We start from the raw sequence: 13,232 nt of genomic DNA on the forward strand, positions 1-13,232 counted from the left end.
AAGTTGTATACTGACTGGCTGGAGCCAAAGAGAAAGGTGGTATGTGATCTGTTTATCAAAGAAGGCATGGGGACAGGGTTCAGATAAGGAGAGGAACTAAACACATGTCAGATAAACTCCTTGAACTAGCAGTTCAGAGTATTATCAGGCAAGAAGATAAGGACTAGAATGCATTGTGTCACAGGGATCATCTCCCTCATCAAACCCTCACTCCCTCCATCTCCATGCAGAATATAGAATGCTGTGTACTGTTGTGTCCTTGTGAAGGAAAAGCCTGTGGTTGTGTATGCATAGAAGTGTGCTGCTAAAATATCTAATCTATGCTGAATTATGCTACTGAAGAGACTGTAATACTGTGCCTTGTGATGAAACTACTGTATTGTTACTGGAGCCAGTTGCTCAAGAAACTCAGACTGTGCTGTAATGAAGATTATTGCTGTAATATCCCTGAATTGAACGGGCCGTGTATCAGATTAAATTCCACTGTTAAACTGTTGAAAAAGACTCTTGTCAATTGTATCTGGTCAGCAATTGAATCTATTGTGTGCCTGAGAGAAGCTGCAGCCTATGGTCGCCTTGAGTAACGGTGCCCTCAGGATCCCAAAGAATTCATGAAACCCATCTCACCCTATCTGAACCTAGCGGTGTGCGTGCAACAGTTGCTTCTGTATAAATGCGACATAAGAACCTCAATGATCAATTACTTCCAGCTGTTTCTCGCTTTTTTTTCTCTCTCTATAAATTGTTGTCATCGAATGATCAAAAGCAGCCATGTAATGGTAAGGGCCGGCTTCTGGCCAGGCATTAAACTCTTCTTTTGTTGCCCATTGTGTCCATTGATGTGAACACTGGTGATGCACAACCACCACAAGCGGGTCAGGCCATGACAGGTGACATCTATACTCCAGGCAACACTTAGGCATCTCCTAAACATATTCCTCAATGGTCAACTCCACATCCCCAACAGCAACAAAGCAGATAGTTGTATTATATGTCACACTGGATGCTTTTATGTTACCTACAAGTGACAATGCTAGAAATATTGTGCCCGACATTATTATTAAGGACAACTATAATATCAGTGATGTCATCCCCGCTTATTTATAGTGGAAAAAATGCTCACAAAGATGCAACGTAGGATGGAGGAATTACAGTAACTTTCAAACTTATCCTGCCAACCTTGGCCGGTTGGCATTTTGGTGCTTCCAATAGCTTTTTCAGGGATTATAGTGTATGGGCCTGCTCCTGCTGGTTCACAATGCTTTTTAAATGTCATTAATATTTTCTTGGTGCTTTTCATTGGATGTGAGAATATATGGCAGCTGACCATCATTTTTTTTCTGAACGGTAAAAAGCCATTAAAGTGTTAAATATGTAAAGCAAAATCTGTATGATTAGATTACCCCTGACATGTCGGGTCCCTCTGTTTCTCACTGTCAATCGATAAGCTCTCGCCACATTTCCTGAGCTGTGCTGCACTGAATTTCCCGGGCCTCCCATGCTGAGATGGGACTTCCGGCATCGATTAGGACTAGGAAAGTTTTGAGCATGTGTGCACAAGGGTCACGGAGCATACTGTGATGTCAAAATGCCAAGACCTTTCAGGCATTTTCACATGAGCAGCTGCGATCTTAAGGTACAATGTGGACCAGGTAGGTAAAAGAGACATGTGGAGGAGCCAGACACTTGAGTTGTGACGTGCAGAGGAGCTGGAGAGGCAACTGGAGAGGTGAGTGATTAGGTGTGAAGGAGCCAGACAGTGTGAACAGTGAGGTCTAGGGGAGCCAGAGAGCTGAGGTGCGGAGAAGCCAGACAGATGAGCGTTGAAGAGCTGAGGAGCTGGAGAGGCAACCGGAGAGGTGTGGAGGACCCGGAGAGGTGCACAGTGAGGTGCTGAGGAGTCAGAGAGGTGACAGTGAAGTGCGATGGAGCTGGAGACGTGAGTGATGAGTTGCAAAGGAGAGGTTACCAGTGAGACCTATATAAGTATAATTTTAGCATAAGAAGGGACAAGAAATTTACGAGAAAAAAATTCACCACAATTCGAATTTCCTAGGATAATCCATGCAAACAGGTGAATTGGAATTTGGCTGATCCGCTAATCTCTGTCAATTATTATACCACACAGTAACACATTGTAGAATGGATAGTATATATCTATAAAAAAAAACATTTTCACACTTAATGTTTAAAAAGCAGAAGTAACATCATCAGATGACTCTTCTTATTTTTGCTATTTTTTATTTTTGCATTATAACACTTTTATAATTGCAATTTAGTGATAAATTTAATACATTTCTTCATGCAATTTCTTTTTGACATTGATCATATACATTTCAGGTTACAGGCATATAAGATTATATGTGGTAGAACATTATAACATAAGTGTAAAAAATAACACAGCATATATACAGTACGTGATATCATATTCTCATGGTGCAGGAGATTTCCGACCGCAGGATCAACATCTATATTGGAATTTATGGCCGCCATCCTGTGAATAATATAAATGTCTGAGATGATATCACCTATACAAGAAACACAACTTTGAAGAATAAGATTAATATCCAGAAAGTCAATACAATGCCGATATTAACATATTTTTGCTTTTTTGTGTTGATAATATTTTTGTTAATGGAGCAGAGTGAAATACGTTGTACATTTATTCATGCAACTTTTATACCAAATACTTCTCAGGTTACAGACATATAAGATTAATAATAATTAGCAAGATATTTTAACATCAGTGTTACAAAGACACAACATATATACTTGTAGTAATGTTGTCATGGCACAGGACACATTCTACCTATTGTGCACATTTCCATGTTGGATATGGGGGTCTCCATCCTGTGAATAATTTATAAATGTCTGAGATGATATTACCTCTGTAAAAAACACAACTATAAAGAGAATATTAAATATCCATAAAGATTACATTGATCAGATGCAAATCATTGCAGTGAGCTCAGTGCAGACATTGAATAAGCAGGGAATGGTGGAAGATTAATGGGAATATGTTATCAGAAAGTAACCAGTATAGAGTATATGGCATCTGTCACCCAAAAATCCTAAATGAACCAGGAGTATGTAAGGTATTTAGCCCCTGTACAATTCATGCCTACTTTCTTGTTGTTAGTGGTTTTGTTAGCTTAAAAATGTTTTATTTCACATGAAAATGAGGGGGACTTCAGTGCACCCTTGTCTTGGTCAAACAGCTCAGTGCACCATTGCATCTTCTTGATTTTCATACTAAGCAATGTCATGCTTTGATTAACAACAGCGGTCACCGTGTCATTGCCGGCTCTCATCACTGACTCCTATCAGCAGCTGCGGTCACAGTGTCATTGATGACTCTGATCACTGCCTCCTGTCTGCAGCCGCGGTCACAGTGTCATTGCCGGCTCTGATCACTGCTTCCTGTCAGCAGCCAAAGACACAGTGTCATTGCCGACTTTCATCAATAGCTCTAATCTGCAGCCGTGGTCAGTTCAATACTGAAGACAGGAGTCTGATGGATGTGTCTGTCAAGATACTTTGCATTATACATACGGAATTTGTCTCTTATAGGACGGATTGGAGCTAGTTCTTATCTTTGCCGTTAACTTTTTAAAATATTCAGTCAATCTTTGACACTGGCAGTTCTGTCAGGGAAACAAGATCATGGGTTGCCATTTACCGTGCCTTCGGTGGCATATTGGTTCTCCTGTGAGGCTCAGTCACAAGATCACTGTGATTTCTCCTATATATAGTGCAATACTAGGCTGTTATCAGACGTTCTTAGAAATAAAGGGAATCTGTCACCCCCTGGCACTTTTCTGACCTCTAATATTGACATATAGGTGATAGAAATGTGAATCTATAACTACTGTATGCCTCATATTAGAGGTCTTGTTTGTGTGAAATTGCTTTTTGTCTTTTCTGTCTTATGATGTGTTCCCATCTGGAAGACGAGAAGAACTCCCGCCTACTGATTTAATTAAAATATTTCTCTCCTCCCCTTCATGTCTCAGTGCCCTATGACATGCAGTTCCCATGGCTGGATCCCACACCTGCGCAATTTAACAGTAATCCCTGCAGTCTGTACAGGTCAGTACAATTATGGCAGAATTACATTTATAAAGATTTTGTTCATTTAAGCAGAGAAAAATTCAGAAATTTGTAAAAAATAATTGTTTTATGTTGCCGTTTTCTGAGTCCAGTAACATTTTCATTTTTCCATGGATGGAGATGTGTGAGGGCTGTTTTTTTTGTGCGTTGAGCTGACCTTTTTATTGATATCATTTTAGGTTGAATACTGTGTTTTAATAATTATTTTTTGTGAAATTTGAGAAAACAGGACGAACAGTTACAGGATGAATTGCAGAGACTCACAGAAGAAACCCCGGGCACAATAAATAGTTATCAATACTTCTTTTGAACCCCAAAATGATAACATTACAAATTAAAGCAGAAAAATTAAAAAGTTATCGGTTTTTGAAAAATTCACAACACAATCCAATTTTTTCTACACTAAGTTTTTTTAAGGCACTAAAAAGTAAAATAGCTAAAAATATTTAGTGTCACCATTATAGATTAGCGAATATTATGAAATTTAAATTGCCGACTTTGCTGAATTAAAAAAAAAAAGTGTTATAAAGAGAAAAAAGATTTGCAAATTGAAATTGCTAGCAAAATACATGTAAAGGAGAAGGGAGAAAAAGAACTCCATTGACCATAAGAGCTTCCACTCTACAAGAGAGAGACTTACCCAGCGATTCGTACAAACTGGGCTCTGCTGGGAACCGCTGACCTATGATGGTCCAGGTACGGACCACCACTGTACAAGGTAAGATAATCCGTAAGATGTCATTGCTGGATGGCATCATGAGAAAGCCCATGAGGCCACAGAAAAAAATTGTCTTGCTCTTGGATGCTTCAACAGTGTGGGAAATGGTGCCGGACAAGTTTTCTTTTTTTTTTTTCTTCTTTATTTCCACTCGTAAGCTGTGAATCGAATCTCAAAGTGTTTGGAAAACTGCAAATTTTAAGAAATTTGACTCAAACTTGATCCCCTGGAGATTGAACCATTCATCTCTAGTCACCATATTTGTAAAGAGCTGGGGAATTATGCGGCCAGGCCACTTTTATTCCTCAATCAACAGTATATAACCAATTTCCAAAGAAATATGGCAGAATTTTAATCTTTTTACCACTTCAAAAAGTAAGTCCCTCATTAGGTTTTGTTAAAAGGAGCATAAACTGATTAATTAATATGGCTTTTGGAAAGAGGGGAGAAAGAAAGAAAATGGAAAACATGAAAAATGGCCAAGTCTGCACTGGTTAGGAGATTTCAGATACAGTAGATAACAGAAATATATTTTACACATCAGTTGTGCAAGAATTTCATATATTATTTTGTTGGTTGTCTAGGTCATTAGGATGGTCACCTAAGGCTCTTTCTAGCCTGGAGGGGATGGATCTAAGGAAACCTTGCTGGAAATCTCGTCCCATGAATGCATAAAGGATTGGATTGATGCAACTGTTGAGGTAAGCCAGGGTGGTAATAATAGTCTGTACAATAGGTAACATAATGCTAAACCTATAATATCCAGATATTAGTGGCCAGATGTAATATGGAAACCAGCAGATGAAGAAACACAATATAACAGCAGTGATGATCCTGGAGGATCTCTGAGATCTCTTACTTTTTCTAAGTTTGTAAAAAATGGTGACATAAGTGGTGAAGATGATGAGAAAAGGGATCACAAACATTATAACTAATCTGATCAGCTGAATAGTGTGATATAACTTAGGATTATAATGATGTATAGAATAAAAATTCACACACCATTCCTGTAGATCACCTACATGGTATCTATATAATGTATATACTAAACCAGTTAAAATTAAGCTCAACCCCCAAATGATCGCTGCAGAGATTCTCACCAGTTTACCAGTTCTGTGAATTTTAGCCCAAATTGGCCACATGACGGATACCCAGCGGTCAATACTCATGGCCGTCAGGAGAAGAACACTGGCGCTCATGTTTAGAGTAAACAGAAACATGTTCAATATGCAATATACAAAATATTGGACATATGCGAAAACTGCAGCCAACTCAGCAATTCTCAGAGACAGGGAAGCACAGCACAGGAAGTCCGCGATGGCCAGGTTGAGGAACCACACGGCACTGATTGTGTTCTTCATCCTGAATCCGGCAATCCAGATGACTAATCCATTACCAATAATCCCAAGAACAAAAAGAATGCTGCATAATGTAATGGCAATATTCAGTATAATTTTCAGATAATAATTATACTCTTCATTTTCGGCAGATGACCTGAGAAGACAAGATAGGGTAGACATTAGAGCAATGAAGAATTTGTTATTCCTTAAATGTCCTCCTTGCTTACAGGGGGGTACATGGAAGACAAGAGCTGGTATCTATGGGTGATCACACTGTGGAGCTAGAGGTCACACCATCATATTTCCCTTTTCTAGAACAGATCACAGGACTCATTGATTATTTTGGCTTTTTTTGCCCAGCAAGACCTTATAAAACTTTTGCAAATCTAATGAATAAATGTGGAAAGGGTTATGAAGCTAATCTACAATACATGAGTCCAGCGTGATATATAAGCGCTCGTACCTACAGATGTCTCCATTCGGAACTTTCCACAAATTTTTCATATATTTTAAAATATGATATTAATATTCTCTCTTTCAGTGATAATGTTTTGTACTGAACAAATGCACATGACTGCTGTGGTCAATCAGTGATGATGAAGGAGGGCTCAGTATTGGCGTAATGACTGTGGTTGCAGTGGTCGCCACTGCAACCGGGCCTGGCGGTTGAGGTGCCCACCGATGCCATGCCCTACTTCAGCTGCATGTGCGTCCTCGGACCCACATTCAGCTAAAGTATACTGCAGCGTACAGGTCCATCAGGCTCATGTGTGGTAATACACGCTGCTAGCCAATCAGAGGCCAGCATATGACATTGCCGTACACATGACTTGGGGCACACGGAAGTGACCTCATGCGCTCCTGTCGCTTGCACGCAAAAGTCAGCTGCTAACTTCAGAATAGGACGCCGAGCAGCGGAGGAGGCATGAAGGTGAGTATTTTTTTTGTTTTCAATCAGTGAGTACACTATGGCCATACTATTATATGTATGACTATGGGCTGTGCATTTTACTACATGTATGACTAGGGGCTGTGTATTATACTACATGTATGACTATTGGCCTCTTGAGAAAGCCGCAAAATTCCCTGGCAAAACGCGCGTTGAGGCATTTTCTTCTACCACCTCCACCTGCAGTGCTCCAGGACTTATTCTGCTTGTTCTTTGGTAGATTCCAGGGGCCCAATTCATTTTTGGATATACTATTGTGCTTTTTTGCCTATCACTTTCCTATTAAATCATGGTCCCTGTTTATGTAGTTCAAACTGCCTTTTACCATATTGGCAGTTATATAATGGCAGATTCTCTCTGTTGCTCTGCAGTTTTCTGGCACATTGCACTTTTGTTGCCTTTTTATATATGCTATTTTTGATTGTATTGTATTACGTGAATTGATATTTCAATAAAACCATTTTTTTACACCAGTTAGGCTCTCATTCTCCATTTCTAGATGCAGGACTATGGGCTGTGCATAATACTACATGTTTGGCTATTGGTTGTGTATTATACTACATGTATGACTATGGTCTGGGCAATGTACCACATATTGACTATGTGCTGTGTATTATATTAAATGTTTGACTATTGGATGTGTATTATACTACATGTATGACTATTGGCTGTGCAGTATACAGTTGGAGGACAATGGGGGTGCATTATATTATATGGAGGACTAAAGGAGATGCATTATACTATATCAAAGACTATGGGGTGCATTAGACTGTATAGAGGACTATGGGGTTGCATTTTACCGTAGGAAAGACTATGGGTTGTGCATTATTCTACAGGTAGGACTATCAGGGTGAATTATACTATAAGGAGGACTATAGGCTGTGCATTATACTATATGAAGGACTATGGGGAGTGCATTATTCTTCTGCTATGTGGCCTTATGAATTTATGCTTGCACCTATACATTAAAGAACAGTGTCAGAACGGGGGACATATACCAGGATGCGGGATATATATGTCAGGATAAGGCCCAAGATAAGGGACATATACCAAGATGAGGCCAGGATGAGGGACATACTGTATATACCAGGATGGAGGAAAACTATATATGTAATCAGGATGGGGTGGTGTACGGATTGTACTCACTCAGGTGTGATGTGAGGCAAACAGGAGTCATGTTCCTTTAAATGTCAAGAATGGTTTATTGGCTTCATAAACCAGTCAGAAAGTAAAATGCAAACAAACAACCTTCAGTGCAGGCAAAAACAAAGAAAACAGTTCTTTTAGCAAAGTCTAACCGAGATATATTGATGCCCATGAGAAGATTTAACGAGGGGACCAACCAAGTTCATGACAATTCTCTCGAATGGCTTCAATAATGGGCAATGACTAGTGTTGAACATTCCGATATTGAAATATCGGGTATCGGCCGATATTCGCTGTATCGGAATTCCAATACTTAATTCCGATACTTTTACAATATCGTATACCGGAATCGGAAGTTCCCATAATGCAATGAGCCAGTTTCATTTTATTCAGCCAATGAGGATCCTAAGAAGTGTGGGCACATCCTGTTAGGCATGTAGGCAGGGCCGGCGTCAGCACCCGACGTACCCGGGCAAGTGCCGGGGCCCTGGAAAATCAGAGGGGCCCACCGCCCACTCACTGTCGGGGCCCTGGCCGCTTCCTCGGCACCTGTTCAGGGACGCAGGCGCTGCTTGATTGCCGGCACTCCCCCCAGACATGGCCGCGCGCTGTCCGGCTGTGTCTGCTAGTAATGACATGGCAGGGTCGACGGCACTGCACCTTTAATTGTGCTTGTTTGTCGCCCCTGCCGCGTCATTACTAGCAGACACAACCGCACAGCGCGCGGCTATGTCTGGGGGGAGTGCCGGCAATCAAACACCGTCGGAGTTGAGGTCCTGCACAGATGGGCGCGGGAGCGGCCCGGACCCGACCGCAAGTGGGCCCCTCTGATGGTCCGGGGCCATGATGTCTGTGACACGCCGGGGGCCCTGCACTGCCCCATACCCGAGGAGCTGCTGGACAGGACACTGGACCGGGGACAGGTGAGTGAGGCTTCCCCAATCTCCATATTAAAAATATTTGTAATGGGTCTGTGTGAGTGCATGTATGTGAATGTCAGTGTGCATATATATTTTTCTGTTTTATATATGTCTTTAAGAATTTGTGTAAAAATGTGTGTATGTCTGTATGTGTACATATCTGTGTACCGTGTGTGCGTGCACATATCTGTGTACCGTGTGTGCGTGCACATGTCTGTGTACCGTGTGTGCGTGCACATGTCTGTGTAGCGTGTGTGCGTGCACATGTCTGCGTACCGTGTGTGCGTGCACATGTCTGCATACCGTGTGTGCGTGCACATGTCTGCGTACCGTGTGTGCGTGCATATGTCTGCGTACCGTGTGTGCGTGCATATGTATGCGTACCGTGTGTACATATGTCTGCGTACCGTGTGTGCGTGCATATATCTGCGTACCGTGTGTGCGTGCATATATCTGCGTACCGTGTGTACATATGTCTGCGTACCATGTGTACATATGTCTGCGTACCGTGTGTGCGTGCATATATCTGCGTACCGTGTGTGCATATATCTGCGTACCATGTGTACATATGTCTGTGTACCGCGTGTGCGTGCGCATGTCTGCATATGTGAAGGATGAGGTGGCAGGCTGTGCCCTGTGTACTATATATATATTTCTCTGCCGTATCTGTGCATCATGAATCGTGGTATGTGTTAAAGGGGCCACTGAGACTCTTTCGCCTGGGGCCCAGAAATACCTGGAGCCGGCCCTGCATGTAGGCATCTTAACTAATGGCATGGCTGTGATTGGCTGCTGAAATGATGTCATGATGCACTATAAAAGCCGCCGCCGCCATTTTCAGCTCACTCTGCTGTGAATTCAGTTAGGGATAGGACGCTGTTGTTCTGAGGGACAGTTTTAGCTACCTATTTGGTCTATTCTGCTTTACCCAAGCTATTTTATAATAGTGCACAGTTCTCTGTGCTGTTCACCGCTGTCTGCAAGGTCTCTGTGTGTGAGTGCAGCTCACCCTGTAGTGTGTGCTTCAACCACGTCTGGTTGTAGTGCACTCAGTGTGTGTCACTGCCTCATACATTGTCCTTTTTTGCTAATTCATAATTTTTCCTGATATCTCCTATTAGTGTGGTGGTTCCATCCGTATTCAGCTAAATTGGTTCCAAACACACTATATAGGAGTAGTTGAAGGAGCCCTTCTGCAACATTGTGCCCTGCAGCCCCAGCCAGATTAGTATTAGCCTATTTTTTGTAGTCTCATCTATTGCATTGTAGGATACCTTCCTACAATGTAATAGCTACAAAAAGTTTGTGATACTATCAGTATTACATCTTTGGGCACATCCAGTGACTTTTTGTGACAAAAAAAACCTAAATAAAGTTCACCAAACACTCCACTTTACAGTTCTGTAGGCCACATTAGCTCATATTAAAGTCTAGTCCACACTTTATAAAATTAGTGTTTCTTATACCTGTTAGCAGCTGTTCAGGAATAAGCACACTAAGCCCTTAGTACTTTTCTGCCTATCTTTATCAGTCTACCAAGATGAAGAAGGCAGGGAGTAAGGCATGTGGTCATGGTCGTGGTTGTGGAGTTTCTGCAGGGAGAGGACATGAGGATTCTGTGCCTGCAGGGAGAGGACGTGGGGATTCTGTGCCTGCTCCAGGCACCAGTGACTCAGCATCCCCCAGTTTTACCAGGAACAGTCCTTTATGCACAGCTTTGTAGGAGCTAGGCGTACCCCACTGCTGCGGGAGGACCAAATTGAAGCCGTTATCGGATGGATGGCAGCTAACACATCGACTTCAATTAGTTCCAGATCCTCTCAGGTCCTTAGCACTGAAGAGCACCCATCTGTCTCTTCACCACCTGCCAAATTGCCCAGGCAGTCAGAGAGCCCTGGACCGGAGCCATCTCTACTTCTGTTCTCTGAATCTCTTGGCTTGGAAAGAGGGGGCCAGCCAAGCAGAATTCGAGAATTTGAAGAAGAGGTAGTATGCAGTGATGCACAACCGTTTTGAATCTGAAGAGGGTGGTGGGCCAGTGCCTATAGTCAGCAGCACACCTCAGTACCCATCTGATGATGAGACTCAGGTGCCACTTTCTGGTACATACTGTGCTGTCTAAACTACCCAGGAGAAGCAGTTGTTTGAAGAGGGTGGTGTAGATGATGAGGTCCTTGACCCATCATGGCGTGAGGGACAGTAAGGTGGTGGGAGCACCTCTGAGGCAGAGATTCCCCGAACGGACCAAAAAGGAGGGAGAGGGAGGGGGCTGACTTGGTTGCCTGTAGCCTCCACTTCGGCACCCACTAGGAGCATGGCTCTTCCAAAATCCAAAGCGGGCGCTCCCAAGACTTGCAGTGCCTGGTCCTTTTTTGACACAGTTGCAGATGACATTTGCTTTGTCAAATGCAACCTGTGTAATCAGAAGGTGAAAAGAGGGAAAAGTGTCAGCAACCTCAATACCATAAATATGTGGAAACATGTGCGGACCAAGCATGTGGTGGAGTTACAAAAACACACTGAAGACCTAGGCCAACCTATTGCGCCACCTACCACCTCTTCAGCTCGTGTTGTAGCCTCTTCCTCCAGCTGGTTCGGCTTCCTCACAAGATTGCCATGGAAGAATCTCTGGCACTGTTGTACAGAGACACAGTGTAATTCCACCCACAGCACAACATTCCCTGTCACCTCACACTCCCAGGCCAGTCTACAGCCATCGTTAGCACAGGCATGGGAGAAAAGGCGCCCATACTCGGCAAACCACCCCCGAGCACAGGCTCTGAATGCTGGCATTGCTAAACTACTGGCCCTTGAAATGCTATCATTCAGGCTGGTGGAGACTGACACCTTCCGTAACTTTATGGCATTGGCAGTCCCACAATCCAACGTGCCCAGCCGCTTTTATTTCAGCAAGCAAGCTGTCCCTGCCCTGCAACAGCATGTGGAGGGAAAAATTAAACATGCGCTACAAAACACCATCAGTAGCAAGGTCCACCTGACCACGGATGCGTGGACCAGTAAGCATGGACAGGGACGATACCTTTCCCTCACTGCCCATTGGGTAAATGTTGTGGAGCTGGGTACAGATCTTGAGAGTGGCGCTGTACGTGTTCTGCCAACTCCAAGGATTGCAGGAATCCAGTCTGTACACATTGACTCCTCCTCATACTTCAGTTCCTCTGAATCAGCGCTGCAGGAGCAGTCATGGTCTACCTCCACATCGACCCGTGAACGGTTACCTGTTATGATGACCGATATGAGCACAGCCGTGGCCAAACGTCAACAGGCCGTATTAAAATTAATTTCTTTGGGGAAATCGAAGCCACACAGCGCAGGAGCTCTGGAATGCCATCAAGCAGCAGAGCGACGTGTGGTTTGTGCCAGCGAATCTCCAGGAAGGCATGGTAGTGTGTGACAATGGCCGAAATCTGGTGGCAGCTCTAGGCCTAGGCAACCTCACTCACATCCCATGTCTGGCACATGTGCTCAACTTGGTCATACAGAGTTTTTTGAGGGACTATCCGGATCTTGATGCACTGCTTCACAAGGTCTGCATAGAGTGCGCTCACTTACGGCGTTCCAGCAACGCAAGATTGCACATTGCAGCTCTGCAGCGCCGATTACGTCTTCCGGAACATCGCATCATATGTGACCTACCCACTAGGTGGAATTCAACGTTACATATGTTGGAGAGGTTGTGTGAGCAGCAGGCAGCAGTAATGGAGTACCAGCTGCAGCAGGAGCAAACAAGTCGCAGTGCACGCCGTTCACACTTCACCACCACTGAGTGGGCCTCTATGAAGGACATTTGCCACGTTTTGTGTGCCTTCGATTATTCCAATTGGATGGCGAGTGCAGATGATGCACTAGTCAGCATGACTATCCCCCTTATCTGCCTGCTTGAAAAAACACTGCAAGCACTAAGGGAGGAGGTTTTGGAAGATTTGGAGGATGAGGAGTGACAAATGCCATCTGCTTCTCTACAGTCTGCGCAACGTGGTTCCTCACAAAGGCCTAGGCAGGGGACACTTTGTGAGGAGTATGAGGAG

At 43.3% G+C, this 13,232-nt stretch overlaps 1 protein-coding gene across 1 annotated transcript in view; it reads right to left on the reverse strand.

The window, feature by feature from the left end:
• Positions 1–2,307: 2,307 nt before the first annotated feature.
• The window catches only part of LOC141173025 (C3a anaphylatoxin chemotactic receptor-like), a 134,566-nt gene continuing 123,641 nt past the window's right edge, over positions 2,308–13,232 (reverse strand). Inside the window, exon 5 of the mRNA XM_073657651.1 lies at positions 2,308–6,322. Within this exon, the coding sequence (XP_073513752.1) occupies positions 5,386–6,322 (937 nt within the window). The 3' untranslated portion in view covers positions 2,308–5,385. The remainder of the gene's footprint in view (positions 6,323–13,232) is intronic.

The sequence above is a fragment of the Phyllobates terribilis genome, unplaced genomic scaffold, assembly GCF_046119375.1.
Source record: "Phyllobates terribilis strain yellow unplaced genomic scaffold, ASM4611937v1 Scaffold_12__6_contigs__length_324123572, whole genome shotgun sequence".
Classification (NCBI taxonomy): domain Eukaryota; kingdom Metazoa; phylum Chordata; class Amphibia; order Anura; family Dendrobatidae; genus Phyllobates; species Phyllobates terribilis.